The sequence below is a fragment of the Ovis aries genome, chromosome 6 (assembly GCF_016772045.2).
Source record: "Ovis aries strain OAR_USU_Benz2616 breed Rambouillet chromosome 6, ARS-UI_Ramb_v3.0, whole genome shotgun sequence".
In the NCBI taxonomy this organism is placed as follows: domain Eukaryota; kingdom Metazoa; phylum Chordata; class Mammalia; order Artiodactyla; family Bovidae; genus Ovis; species Ovis aries.
The window spans coordinates 115,038,446-115,064,355 of NC_056059.1; the positions used below are offsets into that span (position 1 = coordinate 115,038,446).

Consider the following 25,910-nt stretch of genomic DNA (forward strand, 5'->3'; position numbering starts at 1 on the left):
AACTTGGGTCGTCAAGAACGAAATGTTCCCCCTTCATACCACTAAGACTACTAGTTCACTTTACCCTTGACTTCTGCCTCGTTCGGTGTTAGCCACTTAGTTGCGTCCAGCCCTTTGGACCCCGTGGGCTGCAGCCCACCAGGCTCCTCTGTCCATGGGGCTCTCCGGTCTCCTAACTGCAGGCCGGCGGCACATGTTGGAACTAGTGCTCTCTGGTCCACGGGAAGGACTTTCACAGGCGGCTCTTTTCCCATTTACCCTACAGAGAGGTGTGACTGTCCACCACGTGGTAGGCTCTGTGGCTGGCTAGTTACTAGGACATTTAAACAAGCTTTGGGACCTAGGGTGAAAGTGAAGGTGAAAGTCACTCAGTCGTGCCCGACTCTTTGCGACCCCATGGACTACACAGTCCGTGGAATTCTCCAGGCCAGAATACTGGAGTCGGTAGCCTTTTCCTTCTCCAGGGGATCTTCCCAACCCAGGGATCGAACCCAGGTCTCCCGCATTGCAGGCGGATTCCTTACCAGCTGAGCCACAAGGGAAGCCCTTGTGGGGCCTAGGGTGCTGGCTCCAAATCTATCCTGGAACAAGAACCAGGCGCATTTCCGCCTCCTGATTTACTAACTTCCTTCCACTTCACAGTGAGAACACACAACTGATCCCGCCAGCCTCTGTGCCCTGGTCATCAGGAAGCTCGCAGCTGAGCTTCGATGGTTTTTCCAGACAGTGTTCTTTTGTGTGTTCTGACATAATTTTCTCCCATTTCTTTCTTCTTCTTTCCTCTGGGATTTGGTCTCTCTGCATCTGTGCTTTTAATTTAGGTCACCTAGAATCCTTTCAGAAAGTGAAAAAACAAACCAAGAAACAACTTAATCTGACATGGCTGAGCTGTAAAAGACTGGCCATCAATTATCCGGTCTTCTGGCCAAAAAACAGGCAAACAGTTATATAAGAGTCTTAGAAAGAGTGAAGAAGAAAAATAGGAGAGAACATAAGTAAGGAAAAAAGAGTTCCAAAGAAAAGTCAACAAGGATTTTCACCAGCCTCCGAGCTAGTCTAATGTGAAAAGCTGAAAGTCCTCATGGGATGATGAATTCCGTCTTTAGCCACTCCCTAAGATGTACAGACGGAGAAGGCAATGGCACCCCACTCCAGTACTCTTGCCTGGAAAATCCCATTGATGGAGGAAGCCTGGTAGGCTGCAGTCCATGGGGTCGCTAAGAGTCGGACATGACTGAACGACTTCACTTTCACTTTTCACTTTCATGCACTGGAGAAGGAAATGGCAACCCACTCCAGTGTTCTTGCCTGGAGAATCCCAGGGACGGGGGAGCCTGGTGGGCTGCCATCTATGGGGTCACACAGAGTCGGACACGACTGAAGTGACTTAGCAGCAGCAGCAAGATGTACAGAAGGGCTCAAAGGTTTTCTAACACTCTGCTCCCTACCCTGAGGCCAGCAGGAGAAACATTCCTGGAGGGTTCAGCTGTCAACTGTGAAGCTTGAGTGTCTGCTCTCTGCTCTAGGAGAGGCTTGGAGACAGTGTCCCCGCCAGACTGTCTCCACCAGCTGTTCCCAGGCTCCTTGGGGGTGGAGCATCTGGAGGCCACGACTTCCCTGCAGGTGCTGGGGGCCACTGACCAGCGTCCTTCCAGCATGGCAGCCAAGAGGGAACTCTCCCTAGACAATGCACAGCTCGGCCACCAAGGATGCAAGCCTGCGGGTGCTGACACTCATCCTCTTAATTGCCTCCCACATTTTGAGAGAAACCCCCCAGACTTGGCTCGGGGTGGTGGTGGAATGCCTTGGCATGGATGTGGCCCAGCCAGTGACCCTGGTGCTTGCGGCCCCTGAGTCACAGAGCAGAGACTCAGGGAGCATTCTGACCCAGTCCCTCTGCCCTCAGGCCCCTCATGCTGAACCTAAGGATCTATCTTCTCCCCTGCCCAGGGGGTCCTGTGGACAGGACTGGAGGACAGGAGCGGAAAAATCCTTAAAGGAAATTCAGAGAAGCATGCTGCGTGCCCATTCCAGCTTAGCCCATTCTGAACAAGCAGGGGAATGGTCAGTGGGATGCATGCGGTACCCCTGAGCGGTCAGTGGGATGTGCGTGGTTCCCCCTGAGCGGTCAGTGGGATGTGTGTAGTTCACCTGAGCCTTCATTGGAATGGGCTCAATTCACCTGAGTGGTCAGTGGGATGCGTCTGGTTCACTCGAGCTAATCGTGCAGACGCCCTGGGGCCCAGGACAGACCCAGCAGCAGGGCCCACAGAGGTCAAGGGTGATGGAGCAGGGCCTGAGGATGCCCACAGCTTCCGTGATGGGGCCCCTGTCCTAGGACGTGCCCTGTGGCTGGACCCTGGATCGGAGGTCAGCGCAAGGGGTCACCACTCCTTGCATTCCACTCATGGTGACAGGACCACCGGGGGAACGAGTGGGGACAAGTCTGAGGGGCTTCTCTGGGAGGGTGGGAGCGCTCATATGGACAGTGTCCTCCAAGCGGTAAGAGGCTGCCTCTGGGGCAGCAAGTGTCCTGGGACTGTGTGTGCGTGGTGTGTGTGTCTATGTGGTATGTGTTTGTGAGCATCTGTGTGTCTTATGTGTTGTGTTGTGTATGTTGTGTGTTGTATGTATGTGTGTGGTGTTTGTCGTGTGTGTGTTCTGTGTATGTGTTATGTTGTGTGTTCTGTGTATGTGTTGTTTGTGTGTGTATGTTGTATACGTTGTGTGTTCTGTGTGTGTGGTGTTTGTCATGTGTGTGTGTGCTGTGTGTTCTGTGTGTATGTTGTTTGTGTGTGTGGTGTGTTGTATATGTTGTGTGTTCTATATGTGTGTGGTGTTTGTCCTTGTGTGTGTGTGGTGTGTGTGGTGTGTGTTGTGTGTTCTGTGTGTATGCGTGTGTGTTCTCGGTGTGTGTGTTGTGTTGTGTATGTTGTGTGTTCTGTGTGTATGTGTTGTGTGTGTCTGTCGTGTGTTGTGTATGTTGTGTGTTCTCTGTGTATATGTGTGGTGTGTGTCGTGTGTGTGTCATGTGTTGTGTGTCGTGTGTATGCATGTGTGTTCTCGGTGTGTGTGTTCTGTGTGTATATGTGTGGTGTTTGTCGTGTGTGTGTGTTTGTGTGGTGTTTGCCATGTGTGTTGTGTATGTTGTGTGTGTGTATGTGTGGTGTTTGTCGTGTGTGTGTCGTGTGTTGTGTGTATGCATGTGTGTTGTGTATGTTGTGTGTTCTATGTGTGTGTGGTGTTTGTCGTGTGTGTTGTGTGTTGTGTATGTTGTGTGTTCTGTGTGTATGCGTGTGTGTTCTTGGTGTGTGTGTTGTGTGTTGTGTATGTTGTGTGTTCTCTGTGTGTATGTGTGGTGTTTGTCGTGTGTGTGTTGTGTGTTCTGTGTATGCGTGTGTGTTCTCTGTGTCATGTGTTGTGCATGTTGTGTGTTCTGTGTGTATGTGTGGTGTGTGTCGTGTGTGTGTCATGTGTTGTGTGTCGTGTGTATGCATGTGTGTTCTCGGTGTGTGTGTTCTGTGTGTATATGTGTGGTGTTTGTCGTGTGTGTTGTGCATGTTGTGTGTTCTGTGTGTATGTGTGGTGTTTGTCGTGTGTGTGTGTGTGTGTGTGTGTGTGTGTGTGCATCTGTCTACCGCCGGGCGGGTCCGGCAGCACGCGCCCACCCTGCCTGGGGGGTCCTCGCTGCAGCCCAGGACGAGCTGTGGGAAGAGGGAGGAGCGCGGGCCCGGCTGTGGGACACGCCGGGTGCTAGGCTGTCTGGGCTACATTCTCGCGTCCCCACACTCGGGGGGCGGGGAGGGGGTGCTTAAAGCAGCTGCCAGGAGACAGCAGAAGACGCCAGCCCCTCGTGTGACCCCCAAAGCACTCACGGTGCGGAGGGCAGCATCAGAGGCAGCCGTGAGGCACCGACAGGGGCGGGCGGCAAGAACACGCTAGGAGAGGAGGTGGGCGCTGGGCACACGTGGCTCATGACGCGCCTCCATCCTTTCTGGTCCTTGTTAGGCTCCAGGTCACAGGAGAAGGGAGTCAGGAAGGCCTTAACGAGGGTCTGATCCCTCTGAGTGACCCATTGCCCCTGTCCCCCTAACCCTGGGGTCTCCCTGGGAGCCGGAGGCAGACAGAGGAGGGGTGTTGTGGGTGGTGCTCTGGCCCTGGGTGGGGCAGCAGGCGGAGGCAGGCAGGCGGGTGAGCGGGGGCCCCTCCTCCTGGCCAGGTGGTCCCCAAGCTGCGGGGCCCGCACTAGCCCTGGGAGCTGTTAGCACGCGTGTGCCAGGGAGGGTGTGCGGGGTGGGGGGTATCGAGTACCTACCCGGTGGTCCAAGCCATTCTTGCCATGTCCTGTGACAGGGTCAGACTTGGAATAGGGAAACCCTGGAACAGACACAGCACAGCTGTCACGCAGGCGGCCAGGCTCGGCCAGGCGCGGGAAAGAGGCATGCCCATGTGGGTGGGGGGGTGACTGGGTGACACGGGAGGGCCCTGAACATCCCACCTGCCTCATTCCAGACCCCGATCCCCCGGGAACTGAGTGAAGATGGACACGGGAAGGGGGTGTGTCCCCAAGCCCACCCTTGACCCCGGGAACGCCATGGAGCCTTACCCGGCCTGGCAGGCACACATGTCCTGTCACCTGGCCAGCTCCTCACCCAGCTGACCAGGAGAGCTGGGGGCAGAGGTGGGAAGGGGCCCTGTGTGGGCAGGGCTGGGCCACCCTGAGCCAGAGGTGACCAGCGGAGGCCCAGCTCCACCAGAGAGGGCCTGCAGACTACCTTTCAAACCCTTGAACTGTTTGCAATTGGGGGCTTTCATATTAAAGTCCTAATTTCTGGCTCCTCAAGGGGCCAGTCTGAGACACGGGGCTCTGAATCCCCTGTGCAGACCCCACACCGGGTCCCCCTCCATCACTCACCTTCCTGGCTCCCCTGCAGGGTGGGGAGGGGGGGTGCCCAGGACTTTGAGACACCTCCCCTCCCCCGCCCCATCATTAACCACTTCAGTGCCACGTCTAGAGAGAACAGAGCGGAAGTTCCTGGCTCAGACATGAGTGTGGGACATGCCCGGGAAGGGGAACGAAGGGCAGAGCTGGGGTCCCTGGGGGGGTAGGGGACCCCTCCCCACCCTGGGGGAGCAGACATCCCCCGGATGTCTGAACATCTGTCTTTCCATAGCCCGTGAAGAGCAGCGGCCACATCTGGTGATTCCAGGGGATTCCCATTCCCAGCAAGCGCTCCTGGGAGCCACCAGAATGTCCCCAAGGATGGAGGACCGAGCCCCCTGGAGGTGCCTGGCCCCCGCAGGCACTGTGCGCAGAACGCCTGCCAGCCCCACTGCCCTGCGGCCCACTCCAGGAAGGCCAGCTTCCGAACAGAGGGTGCCTGTCTCCTGGGGGTTGGCAGAGGGAGGGGTGAGAAGACCTTCTGAACAGGCCACATTCGCAGGAAAGGCTTCAGCTGGGGGCCTGCCTCAGGGACGGGTGTGTCCCGGGATGGCCTGTGGGAAGGCTCCGGGTCAGAAGGGGCCCTTTACAACGTCAAGGGCAGGGATCTCAAACTTGTTTTAGCCAAGAAGCCTTCTCGTCACGGGAAACCTGTGTGAAAACTGATCCGTGAAACAGGAGACAGCAGAGCTGGAGAAAGTGAAGCGGGGCGAGGCACCTGGGCCAGGCCCACTGGGCACCTCTCACTCGTGCCATCACCCTGGGCCCCGCCAGGAAGTGACCCAGCTGGCTTCTCCCATTTCACGGAAAGGGGGACAGAGGCCCAGGGCCACAGAGGAAGCTGGCCAACCTCACCCGGTCCTGAGCCACAAGATTAGGCTTCCCGACTTACAGTCCCGGGGTCCCTCCAGGACACACCTGCTCCCCAGTTTACGCACAGAGCCAGAACTCTTGGGGGTGTGAGGCTGAGGGCCTAAGGGGCCCTCAGCAGAGACCCAGGAACTCCTGATCAGCCAAGGGTGCTGGCGGCATGTCTCAGAGCGGGGGCTCCGACGAGCGGCTCCAGTCTTGCCCAGGAACTTGTCAGAAAGGGCAGATTCTCAGGCCCCGCCGCAGACTTACAGACACAGAATTCTGGGTCTGGGGTCCTGAAGCCTGTGTTTTACAAGCCCTCCAGGGCATTCTGAAGCTCACTAAGTCGTGGCACCCCTTAGGGCCCCGGGACCAGCTATGCCCCCTCCTCTAGTCTTATCTGCTCTAAACCAGTGACTCTCCACCCAGAAGCCATCACCAGACCAGCTTCTAAAACTCCCTGTGCGTAGGCTGCCAGCCTCTGTCTCAGCATCCTACGCTCGCATGAAGTGTAGAGACCTCACTTCCATCAGGCCACTTCATTTTCCTGACTCATCAGCTATGACTGTCATAGCTCTTTCTTCTACCTGCCTTGAGCTTCCGTATCGCATGCTGCTATAATTTTTGATCATCAACAATGACTTAAGAAACTCATCAAAATGAAAGACAGTTTGTTATGTTGACCTCTATCTTCACCTACTTGGACGTTCTTCCCTTCTGAATTTCCGAGCCCTCTTATCACTTCCCGAATGGAGAATGTTCTTTAGACAAGTATGTTTTCCAGCGAACGCGTTGCTGAGTTTTCCTTGTCTGAGAAGGTCTCCATGTTCCATTCATTCCTGAAAGATATTTCCACCCAAGATAGAATTCGCATCGACAGCGAATGTCTCTCTGCACCTGTAAAATGTGCCCTCTTCCTCTGGCCTCCGTGGTTTCTGGTGGGAAGTTGGCTGGGAGGGAGTATAAGGTGACTTTTCTCTTGAACTACTTTCAAGATTGTTTTTTCTGTCTTCTGGTTCTGAAGCTTAAGTATGGTTGTGGATAACTTTGGGCTTAATCTACTTGCGGTTCACTCAGTTTCTTGAGTTGGTGGGTTTATGTCTTTTTGCCAAATTTTTTGTTTTCAGGCAATATTTCTGTGAATATTTTTTTGGACCCATTTTCTCCCTCTATGTCTCCAGTGACATAAGTGTTATCCTACAGGTTCCTGAGGTTCTGTTCAGTCTGTCTTCCTACTTTCTCTCTGCTGTTCAGGTTGGATCATTGCTCTTGTTCTGTCTTCAAGCTTGGAGCCTCTCCTCTGACATATCCTCCTCTTCTGTTAGGGAGCCCACCTGTGAATTTTTAAATCTTGCATATTCTATTTTTCAGTTCCATCATTTCCATTGAATTCTTTTTTTTTTTTTTTTTTTAGATTTTAGAATTTGTATTCCTTCTGTGAGACTTTCCTTTTTTTAAACTTTTTCAATTGTTTCAAGAGTATTTGTAATTGTTTGCTGAAGCATTTTTGTGATGACTGCCTTAAAAATCCTCCTCAGGTAATTCTAATGTCTTTTCAGTGTTAGGGTATGCTTTGAACTATGGTGCTGGAGAAGACTCTTGAGAGTCCCTTGGACAGTAAGGAGACCAAACCAGTCCATCCTAAAGTAATATTCATTGGAAGGACAGATGCTGAAACTCCAATACTTTGGCCACCTGATGCGAAGAGTCAGCTCATTGGAAAAGACCCTGATGCTGGGAACAATTAAGGGCAGGAGGAGAAGGGGACGACAGAGGATGAGATGGTTGGATGGTATCACTGACTCAATGGACACGAGTGAGCAAACTCCAGGAGACAGTGGAGGACAGGGAAGCCTGGCATGCTGCAGTCCATGGGGTCGCAAAGAGTTGGACAACAACAAGGACGTGCTGACTGTCTTTTCTCATTCACATAGTTATGTTCATGGTCTTTGGTGCGATGAGTGATTTCTCCTGTATCCTGGACATGAGAATTTTATGCCAGGAGGCTTGGATCCTGGTTAAGTCTTCCATGTTAGCAGGCCGTCTCCCTGTTTAGGTTTAACATGTAGGGCCTGGCTTATTGTGGACTGTGCTTCTGAAGACGAGTCAGTTTTCAGAATGCTTGTTAAACTGCTCCTCTGGTCTTCAGAGTCCGCCTGGTGTTGCTGGTGACACCCTGGTGATGAAAGGTGCTTTCCTGCTTGCTCTGTGCCCTGAGGTGGGGGTGGGAGGCACCGGCCGCAGATGGAGAGTGTCTCCCTGGGCCGGGCGCCAGGGAGGGCAGTTTACTTGCTCTCCTTGTCTGCTGTGTGGCCGGCGGGAGGCGCAGGTCCTGCATTTTCCCTCGTGTGCTCAGGTCTGGCCAGTCCGCCTTCCTCTTTCCAGAGTTCTACGTACATCTGCCCTATTGTTTCAGGGCCTTTCCACTCTACTGAGTGGATAAGGCAGGGAGAGACGAGTCTCCACTTATCACATCCCTGGGGTGCTATTAAGACCCCTTAGAATTGGTTTCTCTTGGGATGGGACCAGCCATCGGTAGATTCCAGGGGTCCCTGGATCCTGGGTGCAGCCAAGATTGAGAACCACCAGGTTAATCCCTTCACACACTGAGAGATTTTACGTGACCATCACAAGCCAAGGCATTACCCATGAGCCCATTTTACAGGTGAGGAAGCTAAGGCCCAGGGAAACTAAATGACCTGCTGCTGCTGCTAAGTCGCTTCAGTTGTGTCCGACTCTGTGCGACTGCACAGACAGCAGCCCACCAGGCTCCGCTGTCCCTGGGATTCTCCAGGCAAGAACACTGGAGTGGGTTGCTATTGCCGTCTCTGAACTAAATGACCTATAGAAGGTCTAATGATTACTCATGAAGAGGATGAGACAAGCTCCCAGGACTTTATACCTTCTTCCCTAGTAACACTGTCCGCTACAGGAGGTCTGCCCTGGTGAGGGTCTGCAGGCGTGGGAGTCTTCTAGGGGCCTGCCTGTCAGCTGGCATCGGCTGGCCTTAAGAGCATGTGAGGTGTGTGGATTAGAGGGAGACAGAGGGCACATACAAAAGGCAGGTCAGTGGCAGCTGGGTACTCGGGGCCCCGAGCTGCAACAGGCCCTAGAGGCCCTTGTATGCCTGCCCACGCCCCATTTCCAAGCTCAGCCTAACCAGGCCCCCTTGCCACCTCCTTCCAGAGGCCCTCCTGTGGCAACCTTGCCCTCAGCGTTCTGCTGGGACTGCTTGTGAGGCCCTGAGTGGTATCTCCTTGGGTCTGTCCCTCTTCTGGGCTGGCTCATCCGGGGTTAGAGTAATCATTGAATGGATGGGCAAGGAGAGGCCCCTTGCAGGTGGATGACTGTTCCAGGTGCAGCTCGAGACACACGGCCCCTCCAGTATGCCTTGTGGATAAGGGGCAGGGAGCCATTCCCCTGGTCAGCTTCACCAGCACAGCAAACGGGTTTTGCTTCACTGATCACGGATACGGAAGTCTGCAGCTGCACGGCCCTGCTCAGGTTCAGGTCGCCTCTCGGCACCTCAGTGTCCCCATCCAAGGAAGGAGGGCCTGGAACCACCTCCAGCCCCCTTGGGCCTTTCTCACCCAGGCTTCCCCCATTTCCCCCTGCCCCGGCCCTGGCTCTCTCCACCCCTGGGGCTCTCCGGGGGCTCCCCCTGCCCTTGCTTTCTCTCCACCCTTGCCCCAGGTCCTGCAGGAAAGGGGAATGGAGGAGGAGGATGGGGGCAGAGGTGGGTGTTGAACAGGAGAATCACAGCTTCTCTGGGCCCCAGACCCTTTGGAAAAAGCAATGCAGCTCCGGAACCCACCTGGTGGGGGGTGGGGGCTGGGTCTCTGGTTGCCCACACCCCACCTCTAGGCCCACCTGGGAACCAAGGGCCCCGGGGACTCTGCCTCTAGGCTAGACCTCTCCTGAGGGCCCTGCCTGCCCATCCACTTCCATGCAGCTCTGGCTGGGTATCTCCTGTCCTGTCTAGACAGGAAGAGCCCACCTTGCTCCTGCCCCGCCTCTGAGTAAAGGTGACCCCACCCATCTGAGCCAGGACGACCTAGACGGTCATTCTTGATCCTACGCGCTCCCCCTTGACCACTCACACCGGTCCTGCTGCTCGGACCGCTCAAGGGGCTTCCCCACAGCTCATCTGGGCCCCGCAGTTCCCTTTGCCCTGGCCCGGCAGCCTCTAGTCTATGTGCTGCAAAGCTGCCTGTCTGCATTTAAATGGGTAAAACTGTCAGCCTTGTCTCCCGCTCACAACCCTGCTGCCCTGACTCTGGTCCCTGAAGATAGAGAAGAAAGTTCGCAGCCACCGCACACGGACCACTGGCTTCTGGCTGCCGCCCCCAGCCTCCTGTTTCCCAAACGGCCACCTCGCTTCTCACCCCAAGCCCCGGGGCAGGCTGCTCAGAGGGTCCTTCCCTGGGACACCCCCAGTTCATCCCCAGAAGCCTCCTCCGCGACCCCCGCCCCCCGCCCCACCAAGCCTGGATGACTTCAGTGTGCCCGCCCCCAACAGTCCTGCTGGGGGCTCAGTCAGAGGTGGCCCGGGCGCTGCTGAGAACCCATAGGCCCACCCGCCACTCGCAGGCCAGGCCGGGCCCTCCCACGGCCCCCAAAGCCCTTGGCAACCCTGCACATGCCAGCCCCCATGCCGCCCGCGGCCCAGCAGCCAGGCTTCACCTCTGTGGGGAGGGTCCTCTCCCCCAGATACCTCACTCTTGGAGCCTGCTCACTCAGCTCCCTCCTCCCCCGAGCCCGGCTGGGCCTGGCCCCCTGACTTGCAGGCGCTGTCGCTCAGCTGTGTCTGCCTCTTAGCGACCCATGACTGCAGCCCGCCAGGCTTCCCTGTCTCACCATCTCCCAGAGCTTGCTCAAACTCATGTCCATCGAGTCGGTGATGCCGTCCAGCATGCAAAAGCAGGCGCCATACGCCTCACCTTTTCATCTGGACTTTGTGTCACCGCCCCCCCCCCCGCCCCCTGGCTCTAGACCATCAGCTCCTGGTGGGGGGCGGGGTGCTGTCTGTGCAGACTCTGCTGTGCCCCCAGCACACACCCAGGGCCAAGGCGTGGGAGCCCTCACCAAAGCTTGGTTGAGGTTGGGCGGCCACGCCCTGCCTCCGGGCCTTCTCTTGCTTGTCCGACAAGGAGGGCCGGGACTGACGTCCCATCAGTGTGATGCTCATGGATTCTGCCCCCTGGGTCTCAGGTCACAACGCCCAGAACTGAGCACACCCCCACGCTCTGAAATTCACACGGGGTTGGCACACTGTAAATCAGTTCTCTCTCTCTTTCCGCCGTGGACTAGGCAGCGTGAGAACAATCTATTTTTCTCCACAGCCTGGAAACTCCCAAGGACTAACAGAGGACGGGGAAAGCCACTTCAGAGCGGGCCTGACACCCGCTTTCCTGCTGCTGTTAGCAGGGAAAGACAGATAAACGGAGATGCTGTCTCCGGACCTTCCCTGCTGGGCACTGAGGCTGGCGACCCAGGGGGCAGGCTCAGACCCCAGCTTCCAGCCAGGCCCTGACTGGGTGGGTAGCAGGCGGCAGACAAGTGGACGGGACTCCACGGGGTCGGACACGCAGAAGGTGGCACGAGATGGCAAAGTCACAGGCAGGGTGGGGGGCGCTGGCCCCCACGGGACCAGCCCTCTGTGCCGCCTTGGTTTCCATGCAGAGAGGGCCTCCCCTGACCTCCAAGCTCACCCTAACTCCACCCTAACTGCCTATTCCCTTCCGGAGGGTGGGGTCCTCTCCAGGGCTCACCGAGTCTTCAGGGAAGGGTCTCAGCCAGCCTGGGGCTCTGTCTGACATCGGCACACCTCTGAGCCCCTGAGTAGGGGGAATGTGGGGAACCTCAAAAGGGAGAACAGGACTCGAAGGGCCGGGGTGTGGGGATGGCTAGAGCAGCAGCAGGCCAGGCCACAGGGCCCAGGCCAGGGGAGGGGCCCACACCTCCTGGTGTCCTTCATCCTGTGACCCGCATCTTGTGAGGCTCAAGACCCTCTCCTTGTAACAGAAAATCAGTACCATCCCTTTCCTGGGCAAAAATCAGATTCAGCAATAATACAACTGACTACATGCAAGAAAGCAAGCAAGCAAGTGAAAGCATTGGTTTGGTTGTTCAGTCATGTCCAGCTCTTTGTGACCCCGTGGGCTGTAGCCCACCAGGCTCCTCTGTCCACGGGATTCTCCAGGCAAAAATACTGGAGTGGGTTGCTGTTCCCTTCTCCAGGGCATCTTCCCAACCCCAGGGATCGAACCTGGGTCTCCCGCTTTGCAGGCAGATTCGTCACCAACTGAGCTTCCAGGGAAGCCCAGAGAACTGCATGCATAGCACGGATAATGAACACGGGAGTGGGCTGCCGTCTCCTTCTCCAGGGGAGCTTCCCGACCCAGGGATCGAACCCAGGTCTCCCGCATTGTGGGCAGACGCTTTAACCTCTGAGCCACCAGGGAAGCCCAGATAACGCCCTGGGTGTAGCATAAGGGAAAAGAACAGCAGTCTATCATAAAACGTGTTTTTCGGTGAGATCTCTTTGGAGGGACGAGCCGTGCCAGCTGAGAACCACCGTCTTAGAGGAGGGAGATATCACACAGGTTTCTCAGTCATCTGCTTCCCTGTGGGAGAGCAGGGACTGAGCCATATCCACCACCTCCTCTCTGCTGCCTAGCGCTGTGCCCAGCACATAGCAGGTGCTCAGCTAATGTTTGGTGAAGGGATGGGTGAGTGACTGAACAATGAATTCAGCCTCAGGTGAGATGTGCTGATGGTGTCATGAGCGGGATGAGGTCGCGCCTGGCCCCTGGGAGCCCACGGAGGACCCCAGGTGGGCGGCGGGGTGTGTGCGCTGGCTCCCAGCAGCCCCTCTTCCTGTCCCAGCTCCCTGCGCACTTCTCCAAGACGGGGTCTCCCCCTCAGCGCCCCGCACAGCGTCTGGCACAGAGTGGGTGCTCAATAAATACCCGTTGAATTTAGCGCATCTCAATTCAACAAACATTTATTGAGCGCCCGCTGTGTTGAGCGTCACAGTCCCACCCTCCTCTGGCGCGCTACGGATGACGTCCCGGGATGCAGGCGGGCCTGCCTTGCTGTGTGCAAACCGCTTTGTTCAGTAATGACTGCAGATTAAACTGGTGTTGATGGACTCACGACTGGGGGCCACTTGCATCTTCTCATTGCAACTTGAGAAAAGAAGGTGGGCGCCCCTCTCTTCTCAGTTTAGGCGTGCTGCTCATCCCGCCCAAATTTCTCAAGAGGCTGGCAGACAGCAAGGCACACCTGACCTAGGCAGGACCAGTAGCCTGGGTCCTCATTGCTATTTCCATGCATGATGGGAGCAGAGCGATATCACCAGGGCAGAGATGAAGTCACAGGTGCAGTGGTTAGACACCGTGGGCTCCCCATTTGCAGGAACCAGTGTCAGAACACCAGCAGAAAGTGAAGCGATGCCAGAAGCATTATCACTTCTGCACAAGCATTATTATCTGTGAGCCTGCATCCCTGAAGGAGGACATGCATGCACACGGACCCGCACACAAACATATACAGATGTGCACACACACGTGCGCACAATACACACACATGCCCACACATGTACAGATGTGTGCACACACACACGCGCACACACGCAGCACACACACGTACAAATGTGTGCACACGTGTATCCACATGTACACACCCATGTACACACATACACACGTGTACACACATACGCATACATACAAACACAGACGCAGGGTTTTGTACTTCAGAGGGCGCGCCCAGTTCGAGCACGAATTCCAGCACAGACACTGCGGTTCCTGCAGGCCGGGCACTCCTGCAGCTTGCGATGGGAACATGGCAGCAAGGAATGGGGTTGACACAGACCTCACAGGTGTGTGATTGCCCAAAACAGCTGCACAGCCTCCAGGCCTTGCAGGGTCTACTGCCCGGGGGGAACGCCTGGGATGACTCCAAGGCACCTTGTGTGGCACAAGATGAGGAAGTGGTGCAGGGAGGTGGGCAAACACGCCCAGGTCACAGGCAGGTCAGTGCAGCACAGGGAGGCCCCTAGGAGGCAGCCTCTTCCTGCCTGGGCTTCTCCCCAGATGGAGCCCCCCGACTAAGCCCCAAGCCAGAGGCAGGCCACGAAGGGACTCTCTGGGGACAGTAGCTACTGCCCCCCACGCCCTCCCCGAGGAGAGACTCAGGGAGGCCACCGGCCCTACAGACACAGGCCCGCCCATCACCTAGCAAGGAAGAGCTGATGCTGGCAAAGCCCGCCTGAGAACTCGAGTGTCCGCTCCCGGGAGCGAACGCTTTGGTGCCCCCAAGGGGGGTGCTGCTGGGCGCTGCTGGGGGTGCTCTGGGGGGCTGGCACAGTAGGAGGTCTCCACCTTCCAAACAATTGCCATTTGGAAAACCAGAGGGGCCACAATTGGGGCCACAGGGAAGTCCTGAACCACCCCCTCTGCCGCCACCCCACTTGGGCAGAGAAAGGCTTGGGGGTCTGGCTGAGGCTGCCGTGTCTGGGTCTGCCCCTCACTGCTCCTGTGAGCAGCCCTGCACCACCCCTCACCCCCGCCCGCCTGCCTCGGCCTTTCCTGCCCCGCGCCGCTGAGTGAACGAGTCTTGCTGAGGGTCTTCCCTGGTGCAACCTTCCCGAGGGGATGTCAGCCCTGTAGTGACTCTGGCTTTCACTCGGACAGCGGCTGCCCAGGCCGGCAAGGCGCCTACAGAGATGGCACATAAAACAACACGCGCTTGCGGTGTTTAGACGTCTCTTCTTTAACAAGCGGTCGCCTGCACGCTTCCCGGCCCCTCCCATGTCGGAACACACGCGCCTTCGTTTGTGAGATGGTTTACAATCAGGAGGATGAGGATGAGGATGGTGGTGAGGAAAAGCAGTCCATCTGCTGAGCATCTACTACGCGCCCGGCTGAGCGCTGGCGGCTCATGACTTCCCCGCCCCGGGTGGCAAACAGCCCTGCCAGGCACATGGGTGAAACTGAGGCCCAGGACCAGCGCAATGGGCCCAAGGTCAGTGTCCAGCAGGGACTTGAACTCGGGCCTCTCTCAAAGCAAAGCCAGTGTCTTTCCTGGGCTTTCTCACATGCATATCCATCCCCTCCTGGCCTTCTCTACTTCCAAACTACACCTCTAGCTGGTCCACAGAAACCCACCCACAGTCACTGAGACCCAAAGAGTCCATCTGCCATCTCCAGTATGCGCCAGGCAGCAGCTTGCTGCTGTTTCCTCCATAATTCACAGCCTCCGGACGTGCAAAGCGTTACGGGGAGGTCTGCCCCACATCTAAAGGGCGCACCGACTGAGTGTCACGATCCCCCGGATCAGGCAGATGCGGGTCTTTGTCCCACCTTGCTCCCTGAGGACATGGGGTCCCGGGTCCCGGCCCCTTGTTCAGGAGGGGCACACAGTAACACGGGCCAGCGTTCTTGCACACCACATGGGACAGCGCTGCTCTCGGCCCCAAGTCTGGACTCACCACCTGGACCACACTCCATCCGCTCCGGCGGAAAACAGGCCCTTACTTCCAGCCTGGAAGCCCTTTTCCCCCTGAGGACCCCAGGAGCCTGAGTCAGCCTCCTCCCAGCCGTGGAGAGTTCAGGGGGTACACTGGCATGGCCTGCAGGCAGCCTGCTGGCTCAGACGCCATCGAGGAAAGAAAGTGCGTGGCTACGGTTCTGCTTCCTACCCGACTTGCCCTTCCGTCTGTAGGTGTGCTCTCAGAGTTTTTAAGGAGCAAGGCTTAGATCGGGGTGGGGGGATCAGCTCAGGGTCGTGGGCCCCTTTTCTGCAAGGCCTTTCATGCTGCACCGACAGCCTCTTGCTCAGAAGAACCACTCACGTGAGTAGAAGTTGTCCCCTGGCACTGTCTGGGGAGGGCCTCTGTCAGTCCCGCTACTGAGGGACAACGACTGGCTGTCTAGGTCCGGAGAGTTGGTCCTCGTGTCTGCCTCCTCCTTGAGAATCAGCCAGCTGGTCTTCTGCTAAGAAAAAAAAAAAAAAAACCAGAAGCTCTGTGAATTTCAACCTGACCTGCAGGGGCACTGCCCCATTTTACAGATGAGGACACTGAGGCTGGGGAGGTCAGGGCCCCAGGTGAGGTCACACGTGGCGGGAGTCGGGTAAGCCAGCCTTGGGCTCCTGCCACACTCACCCACCTTCCTTAAAGATGAACAAAGGGTCTTAGCTCTTGAGCCAGGGTGGACTCAAGATTTCTTTTCTTTTCTTTTCAGTCATCTTCTTGGTTAAAGAACCAGAAGTGGCTCAGATGGTAAAGAACCTGCCTGTAATGCAGGAGACCTGAGTTTAATCCCTGGGTCTGGAAGATGCCCTTGAGAAGGGAATGGCTACTCAATCCAGTATTCTTGCCTGGAGAATTCCATGGACAGAGGAGCCTGGCAGGGCTCACAGGGTCACAAAGAGTTGGACACAGCTGAGCGACTAACGCTTTCACTTTCAAGTTACACAGCAAAGAATGAGGACTTTGGTAGAAGAGGTACTACTCCTAAGTGAAAGGAGGCTGGTGGGACTGCCTCTTAAATGTGGTTCCATGTGGCCCGCGCCAGACCCCTAGGGAGCAGCACCTAAGGGGAGGGGCTGCGGCTTCGAGTTGGAGAAGGCCCCCCAACACTGGGCCTGCCCCTCATTACCTTCCTGTTATCCAGGTCGAAACCTCCATCCTCTCCATCTGATCGCCTCGCAGCTGGAAGGGAAACATCAATCGGTCAAGGCAGCGTACCATCGATGGCGGGTTTGCACGTCCTGGTTCCCACTTCACAGTCATGCTCAAAATGGAAATGAAAGAAACGTTGCCAGCACTTGTACTTTTGAGGACTGAGGAATCAGATCGGCTGGGGGACTATCCCCGCAGGAATGGGGGCTGGGGGCCTTGCACAGGATTCGCTAACAGAAGGGCAGGTGTGTGACACGATGTCTCATTAACAATCCAGCTGACCCCTCCTTGGCCGCTTGGCATTGCGAAGATCGCGCTTTCTACCTTCCAAGTTTAGCTTTGAAACAACAGAAGGGCCTCGTGGTCCAGCCCCCAGTGGGTCAGACTCTGCTGGGTTGAGCTTCAGAGACTTCACTGCTCATCCCCACGTGACCCATTTCTCAGATCAGAGGACTGAGGCTCAGAGCCTGACGTGACTTTCTCGAGATCACAGATCAGCGGGCGGCAGAGGCTGACATGGGACTCCAAAGTCCTTCCTCTTGTCTGCCCCACCTCACTGCCCGCAAGACGCAGAGCAGTGAGTGAGCGATGCCGCTGGGAGGACTCCAGGAAGAGCAACGAGGGGGCGCAACACAGACCGGAGGCGGGCTCGACGAGAGAGGGCGCGAACGTCCGCCGCTCGGCAGACTCTCTGGAGCTGAGTCAAGAGGTGTCTGCATTCTCCGTTTCCCTTTTTTTTGCGGGGGGAGGGTGGGGATCGCCACCCAGCAGGGCTCACGTTATCGTCTCCAAACTAACATGATGAAATAAACCACACAAGGGCAAGGCCAACAGTTCTCAGCATCCAACTCAGTGACGACCCATTCCGTGCGTCCCGAGCTAAACCACTGACCCCATGCACGCACGGAACCACGAAAGGAAGACCCCAGGGTCCTTTGCCACCTGCCACGGAGGCCGAGGACGCACGCAGGGCGGGCTCCTTACCTGCAGCCTGCGGAGGGCTCAGACCTTCTAGCCCTTGGGAGCACCCTGCCTTGCGCACCACCAACGACAAGACTGACATCAGACCCGAGAGCTTGGAAACGGGGGACTGGGCTACAGGACCTTGACAAGATAAGGCCACAGTTGAAGACTGTCCTGGACGCTCTGACATTTCGTTATTCCCAACGGCTCCCTGTTTCTCCTTCTCCCGGGAGAGACAGCGGCTTGCAACATGAAAAGAAAGACCTCGCTCTCTCCACCGACAGAGGGCAACGGGTGCCAAGCCTGTGTGCGGGGCACCATGATGGAGCGGCGGGGGATGGGGCCCAGAGGCAGATGCACGTCCAGCGGCGTGGACGCTCCCGCTGCCCAGACGATGGCTGTCGCTGGGCAGCAGCGCCCTGGGCGTCGAGCCATGCATCAGCCGGACTCTTGGTGGCTGGCGCAGCAGCCTCAGCGACATTCCGGCCAGCGGCTACTGGGGGCTCTGAGAGCTCGGCCACTGTCAAGCCCAGAGACGGCCTCCAGGGCTGGCTCTTCTGGTCAAAGTGAGTGATCCTCACCCCTCACCAGCCCGCAGAGGCCCCTGCAGGCACTGCTGTGATTGGGGTAACTTGCAAACGCACAAACAACTGAACGGTCGGCCAAAGGGCTGTGGAGGGCGTGAGAGTCCGAAGGCTCCGCGTCCCAGGGACCAGCGCGCCCCCACCCCACCTCCTGGGTCTGAGGACCCCACACGGCCTTGGGGGTCACACGAGGGCAGGAGAGCTCCGGCTGTAGAGCCGCCTCAGGGCTCAAAGAAGCGCCCCACCTCCGATGGGGGGACCCCACCAACATGCAGCAACTTTTCTCTGCAAACACCTCCAGCTCCGAGAGGTGTGCACGAGCTAACCAGACTCAAACAGGGGTTTTCCAGAGCCGCATAACACACGGGGGAGTCTCTCCAAAAATGTGAAATGGGCTTAGGGACACAGAGGACCCTGGCGCTTCGTGTGGCTTGCGGGCTGCTTCCTTAATGGCCCTGAGCCTCAGTTTTCTGATCTGTAAAATAGGCAAATGCCACCCACCCCACCCCCTTCACGTGAAGAGGATCACGTGAGATGAACATGGATACTGCCACATATGAGGAGCTCAGCTCACAGGTCTGAAATATTAGGAATAAACGAGAGGCGAATCGTGCAGCGAATTTGTAGCAGGCCGTTTCGGGGTGTCAAGAGCAGACAGATCGGTTCAGGACAGGCAGAGAAACAGAGTTGTGTGCGTCTTTCCTGTCACACAAGGCGGTTCCATCTGAGCTGTGGAAGGTATCTGCCATGAGCACCCTTTTGGGCTAGGCTGATGTCCTTGCTCCTGCTTGCCCGGGACCTTTGCAGGAAGCACCCTGATGGGAGGGGCGATCTGCCCAGAGCCATCCCCTTTCCCCCCAGAGCCAAAATGCGCCTCCACCCCACTATGAAGGAATCCCAGAGAGACACACGAGATGCGATTAATTTCTTTAAAGTATTAATCACTGTGTCATTTCTGTCTCTTTGCAACCCTAGGACTGTAGCCCACCAGGCTCCTCTGTCCATGGGATTCTCCAGGCAAGGATACTGGAGTGGGTTGCCATGCCCTCCTCTAAGAAATCTTCCCAACCCAGGGATCAAACCTGGGTCTCCTGCATTGCAGGCGGATTCTTTGCCGCCTGAGCCACCAGGGAAGTAGTTTCAGGCTGCGCGGATGGCCCCTGTGGCCTGGTGCGGGTGGGTGGCTCTGGGGGGCAGGAGGGAGCCCCTTGCTGAAAGCAGGTGTGGGAGGTGGTGAGGCACCCCCCACCCCCTGGGCCGGGGCTCCCACGCACTGGCCGGCGAAATGGAACATCTGTCGTCGCAGCTGGACAGCTTCCTGGGAAGTCTGGAGGGAGGCATTACGCTTCCCTCTTGAATTCCCTGTCAGCACTGAGCCAGCTCACTCCACTGGGAGGAAAGCCCCCCGCTCTGTGCCGGGCAACACGTGGCTGCACACGGAGCTCCTGGGAGCCAGGACCCTCCTCCCCAGAGCAGGACTCAGAGCTGGTGGGGGAGTCCTGGCCGCCTCCCAGAGGGCCAGCACTGGGCTCAACACTGCAGGTGACTCGGGGCTGTTCAAAGGACCCAAAAAAGGTCCCCGTCACAGCTGGGGGTTTAGCGGGCGGTGGGAGGCCTCCTGCGGACCCCCAGCCTGCCCAACACCCCCCACCGGTCCGACAGCAGCTCTTCCCAGTGGGACGTGGTTCTTCTTTCCCTTCATTCGTATTTTCCATTCAGTTCCTTTGCTTCCTTTCCTGTTTCTCATTCCTTTTTAAAAACATGTCATTAAGTTGTAACCAAGCAGAGACACGATGAGGGACAGAGGAGCCTGACGTGCTGCAGTCCGTGGGGTCGAAAGAGTCAGACGCGACTGAGCAACTGAGCGACAGGAGGTGGAGCTAACGCAGTCAAAGAAAATACTGCTGGTCCCCAGTGACGTTCAGTGAGAGCAGCGGGTTCAGGGGTCGGGCAGGCCTGGGGTGGCTTGGCCGTCAGCTGGTCACGACGGCCACCTCATGGCCCTGACCTCAGCTTCCTTGCCTTGGACCGCAAGGAGATCAAATCCGTCCATCCTAAAGGAAATCAGTCCTGAATATTCATTGGAAGGACTGATGATGAAGATGAAGCTCTAATACATTGACCGGCTGATACGAAGAACTGACTCTTGGAAGAGACCCTGATGCTGGGAAAGATTGAAGGCAGGAGGAGAAGGGGGCGACAGAGGATGAGATGGCTGGATGGCATCACCGACTCTATGGACATGAGTTTGGGTAAGCTCCTGGGTGCTGGTGATGGACAGGGAGGCTTGGCACGCTGCAGTCCACGGGGTTGCAAAGAGTCAGACACAACTGAGGGACTGCGTGGCAGCTAACAGGCCTATGTCGAGATGGGGCCCCAGCACACACGATGCGTTTGCGGCAGCTATGCAATCGCTAATCCTGACCCTGATCCTCATCCTCAATGTCAGTGCCCTCCACCCTCCCCTCCCCGAGTCCCCAGGCCTGGCTGGAGGCTCATTTCCCCAAACACAAAAGTGGGATGAAGGCATCAGAAAAAAAGCGTTGCTAAATTAAAAATAGCTTTTGATGACTTGGCAATAGAAAGTTAAATAGTAAATACATTAATTAAAAAGCATACATTTTTAAAGCTCACTGAATGTATCATCTTAAACTAATTAATAGGAGAGCATGTCAACCCCCTCCAGTATTGCCTGGAGAAGGCCTGCGGACAGAGGAGCCTGGCAACTTCAGTCCATGGGGTCGCAAAGAGTTGGACACGACTGAAGTGACTTGGTGGTTTAGTTGCTAAGTCGAGTCCGACTCTGCAACCCCATGAACTGTAGCCCACCAGGCTCCTCTATTCATGGAACTTCCCAGGCAAGAAACACTGGAGTGGGTTGCCATTTGGCTTCCTAGGTGGCCCTAGTAGAGAACCTGCCTGCCAGTGCCGGAGAAGTGAGAGATGCGGGTTCGATCCCTGGATCAGGAAGATCCCCTGGAGGAGGACGTGGAAACTCAGTCCAGTATTCTTACCACTGGGATTGCTGAGTGGCCAGGGCGTTGGACTTAAGGTCCAATGGACATGTGTCTGTGTGAGTTTGAACCCTGCTCCCGGTAGTAGTGACATAGCAAACTAATTAAATGGCCCAGGAACTCAACGTCCCTGCCTGGAGTTTGTTTCTGGCAAGTCGAGAGATTAAACTGACGGCTTCTCCGGCCTGAGGTGTGTTCCTCTCTCCGTTGAGAGATGAGTGGACGGTCAGTTTGCTGCTGAGATGAGGAGAAGGGGCTGCACATGGACTGGAAACACACAGGACACACGCGCATGCTCACACACATGCGTGCTACACGCATGCACGCCCCCACCCCGAGGCACTTCCGGTGGACACGGTCCAGCTAGACGGGGAAACCTTCTAAAGTCAGAACGTCTCAAATGCACCCCATCGCACCCATCCATTTCCCCCCGAGGGTGGTCCGGGGAAAGCAGGACGAGAGGGCTCGCGGCCCCTGAGAGCGCCTGCCTCTCTCCCAGCCCCTTTACAGTCAAGCAGGGGCTGACTGTGTTCCTGCTCATCCCACCGTGAGGCTGAACGCTCGGCAGAGAGCAGGCGCTCTATAAGGTTCATTTCATAGCGTAATCAATAAGCTCAAGTTCCAGAACGTTAAAATAGTGTGGGTTCAAATAGGAATTCACTTGCCTTTCAATAGCAAAGTTTTAAATATCCAGATTTAAAAAAAATATATGAAGATCACCCCTGGTAAGAACAAACCGGGATTTCCCTGATGGTCCAGTGATTAAGACCCTGCTCTTCTGCAGGGGCCATGGGTTCAATCCCTGGTCGGGGAATTTAGCCCCACAAGCTGCACGGTGCGGCCAAAAAAATAAAAAGGTAAACGGAATCTCTGTGGCACGATCCAGTTAGGAGACTTAGCGTGAGAAGTTCTCTGTCTCGGATCTCGGCCTCATTAGATGCTAGGGAGCAATTTCACAAGCTGATTTACCGCCTGGCCCCCTCCTACCCTGTGTGTGTAAGTGGCGTGTCACCGGCTTATCAAAGGCCAAGTCAGTCAGTTCTCCCCGCAGACGAGGACAGCTTCAAGGCTGGAGCACGGGCGCCCCGAAGGGAAAACATCACTGTCTGCCTGCCCCTGCCTTCCTGAGCTCAGTTTCCCCACGGATGACACAGGGGGCTGGTTTGGACAACCTCTGAGGGTCCTGGGGTTCACGAGCCCCACCCTCTCTGATCCCTTGGGAAGATCTGGGTTCCCTGCTTCTCCGATCAAGGGAGGCAACAGTAAAAGGCATCACCTCCTGGAAGCCCAGGAGTTCCCAGTCATCTCTTGCTTTCTTGGGGAGAGGAAGAAATACCCAGAGCACAGGGCCTACTGCAGTCAAGGAGAACATTTATAAAACAGACAGACCACGGGCTTGTAGTAAGCCCCAGCCAGCCAGCCAGCCAGCCAGCCAGTCGTGTCTGACTCTCTGCGACCCCACAGACTGTAGCCCACCAGGCTCCTCTGTCCAGAGGACTTCCCAGGCAAGAATATTGCAGTTGGTTGCCATTTCCTCCTCCAGGGCATCCTCCCGACCCAGGGATCGAACCTGCATCTCTTGTGTCTCCTACACTGGCAGATGGATTCTCTACCAATTGCGCCACCTGGGAAGCCCAGTAAGCCACAAAAAAAAACCACATGATCTTTGGCCATGCTGCGTGTCGTGCAGTATCTTCGTTTCCTGACCAGGAATTGAACCCACGCCCCCTGCATTAGAAGCCTGTAGTCTTAACCACTGGACTGCCTGGGAAGTCCAGAATACACGCTTTGACAGCTTTCACCCCACAGCATCCTTCCAGTTGTCGACAGGGGTTGCAGCCATCCGGGGGATGCCTCTGGGCAAGAACTCTAAGCATGGGAGCTCCCTTTCCCATCTCTCTAGGGATTTAATAGCAATCCCGCATCACGACAGTTTAGAACGCGATTTCACTTCCACTGCCCGACCTGGGCCCTCCCAACCAGCCTGTCCAAAAGGCAGGACGGAGGATCAGTCCTGTTCTGCAGATGAGGAAACAGAGGCTCAGGATGGTGAAGCAACACATCCCAAATCACCAGAAAGTCTCTGAAGAAACAGAGGTGAGACCTGGAGCCTCCTGTCCCCTGAACACCTGGCTCCTGCAGGCTCAGTGGAGTGCAGACGGCTGGTCACGTCTGGAAGGGAAATCGGAGGCAGGGCCGGGGGCGCGGTGAGAGACACCCTCGCCAGCAGAAATCACCTGCCCCTATTTGCTGAGGCTTGAAATCTCCTTAACCAAAGGCCAAGTCGTTAATTCTACCATCAGAGATTCTCAAAACTCAGGACTTATATTCTCACGGAGGGCTAGAGGACTGATTCTGGTTTGTACTATTTTCCAAAGACCAGATTGGGCCACCCTGGGGTCCAGGCACCTCCGTCCCTCACCATCTAGGCTAAAATCAAGCTGGCTGCTCCCCTCAAAGCGGTGCCCCTGAAGCCACACGTGGGGACCAGCTCGCAGTTATAAGCCCTCATCTGCAGCCCGGCCCTCGAGTCAGCCCTCGGTTCACACACACACACACAGAGGCGCTTACTCAGACACACTCTCCGCTGCAATTTACGAAGGGGTCTCCCGGGATCCCACCAGCAAACACCATGCACCCAGTGCTCAGGCCGCAGCCCCCGCAGCCCCCTCCCCATCACGTATCAAAGCACAGCACGAGCAAGCATGCAGAAGCGAAGGCCCCGGCAGGCATGCAGGGCAGACGCAGCAGCGGGGGCTCCGGCGGCATGTACCATGCTGCTTGTAGATGGGGGGTTTCCTATAGATGTTGTCTTTGACGCCAGTGTCTGGGAAAGGAGAAAGGAGAAAAAGGAGAGAGACGGCAGGGTGAGCAAGCGCACTGTGGTGGTGCCCACTCTCCCGCCGTCCGTCAGCAAGCAGCCCGCCACCCAGAGTCCCCAGCACGGATCGAGGACCCCAGCGACGGGCGCCCGGGCCCCACACACCTCAGCTGCACTCAGCCCAGATGCCACCCACCGTTGTGAAGGGGGCAGAGGGCTGGAGGGGGCCAGAGTGGGTGTCCAGTGACAACCTGTCTCCAGTCCACTCCCAGAAGGGCAGCCGCACCTCCCCGGGATTCGTGGGGCTCCGGGAGAGACTCAAACACGTGCCGGTTTGGGGATGCGCACACCACCCATCTGTGGATTTTTAAAGCATCTCAGAATATGGGGGTGGGGTGGGGGATGAAGAAGCTTGGGGAACATGCGAATCCCAAGAGGTAAGGGCAGACGCCCGCCCCGACAGCTCAGGGGCGGCCCATCTGCCTGGTGGGTGGCCGTGCGTCCTGGGCGCCTACCTGGGACGTGGAAGTGGCGAGGAGCCTGCTGGTAGGTGGAGGGGGGAGGCTTGCTGTCTGAGAGCACGGAGAGGCTGGGAGTGCTCCGGCCACTTTCACTGCCTCCAGACGGAAGAGCGAAGACAGCAGACAGAGGCGGGAGGGGAAAGCAGAGGAGAGCATTTCAAGCGTGAGAGCTTGGGGAGCCCCTGTCTCCCCTGCCTGGTGGGGCCTCCGTGCCCTCTGCCCAGGGGAGAGAGTGTCACCCCTCCTCCACCGACACCTCCAGATGGGGGCCCACGACTCGTTAATCCAACCTCGAGGGACCGCCTTCCATGGCCTCAGAATGGGGGAACAGGGGCACCCAGGGCAGGGCCCAGCCTGCTTCCAAGTTCCCGGGATGGCTGGCCGGGCCATCGACAGTGCCCCTCTTTCCTTGGGCGGTGGGAGTGGGCATGGCCAGGCTGCTGCCTGAATCTAGGAAATCACAAATTCATCAAGGCTAAGCACCCCCACTTTTTCCTAAGTACCCTTCTGTAAAAAGACGCTGACGTCCTGGAGGATTCACAAATCAGCCATTCACAACAGGGGCTGAAGTTCTAGAACTCATCGACATCTGTCTTTCAAAAACCACTGAGGCCAATTTTATCAGCTACAGGAGAAAAAGAGGCAACTGGTGTTCATCAGCTGCCATGTTCCCAAATAAAGCAGTTTTTTTTTCTTTTGGCTAGATTGAAGGGGAAGAGCCCTCTGATTTTGGCTCCGACTTTTATCCCATCTGGATCTGTCAGTTCAGTTTTTGCGGACAAGGTTGGATTATCAAGTCACAGACTTTAGACAGCCGTGGTCACCCGGTGGCCCTCCCCGCCCCACCCCCACACCTCCTGAAGGGATGGCGCACGGCTTGTCTCAGCAGGACATACAAAGGCACAACTCACTCCCCACTTGAGCTCAGGGAACGTCACGTGACAGCTCGGTGAAAGGAAAGGGACGTCTTGACCTGAAAACACCCCGGACTGGGAGTCACAGGACCTCAAGGCGACACGCGATGAGGCAGCACGGGCCGGCCTGGAGGTGGGCTGACGGGGGTGGAGTGGCAGACGGGCTTGGGGGGTGCTCTTGCCTGGGGGTGGTGTGCTGGGGACCCCAGGGGGCCTGAGGGGCAGGGTGGGCACAGCATACCACAGCCAGCTCCCCAGACTGACTGCAGCTTCCAACAGCTTCCCGCCAGGACACCAGTTTCATCTGTCAGCGTGGACAGAACATCGGGTAGAGAACTGTACCCCTCAGGGAGGGGGTGTGAAGCCCGCTTTTCCCTTAGCACCGCCCTCCAGCACAGCTCAGAGCCTTCTGGAGCCTCAGGCTAGGCCGCACTTCCCAGTGGGTAGACGATGCCCATGGGCGCGTGAAGGAAACCGCAGAGCCGCCCTTCTGGCCATGACTCATCACCCCCAGGGCACAGAACACGCGGAAGTGGGGGCTTCACACTCATCTGCTCGAACCCAGAGCAGCTGAGGACGGCCTGCCTTGGGGCACCCTGCTGTGCCAGGGCG

General features: G+C 56.9%; 1 protein-coding gene across 4 annotated transcripts in view; it reads right to left on the bottom strand.

Annotated features, from left to right (window-relative positions):
- ABLIM2 (actin binding LIM protein family member 2) overlaps nt 1–25,910 on the bottom strand; it is a 137,250-nt gene that overhangs the window by 25,249 nt on the left and 86,091 nt on the right. For 2 of the 4 annotated variants that reach the window (XR_009601182.1, XM_027971246.3), the window contains 5 exons: nt 24,379–24,480; nt 23,816–23,869; nt 16,459–16,511; nt 15,651–15,792; nt 4,316–4,377 (listed from right to left, as the gene is read on the bottom strand). Coding sequence is in view for 3 of the 4 variants with exons in the window: in XM_027971246.3 (XP_027827047.2) it covers nt 4,316–4,377; nt 15,651–15,792; nt 16,459–16,511; nt 23,816–23,869; nt 24,379–24,480 (413 nt within the window). In the remaining variant the exon portion in view is untranslated. Of the gene's footprint in view, nt 1–4,315; nt 4,378–7,182; nt 15,793–16,458; nt 16,512–23,815; nt 23,870–24,378; nt 24,481–25,910 lie in introns of those variants that run through there. The other 2 variants (XM_060417696.1, XM_027971263.3) reach the window with 2 other exon arrangements.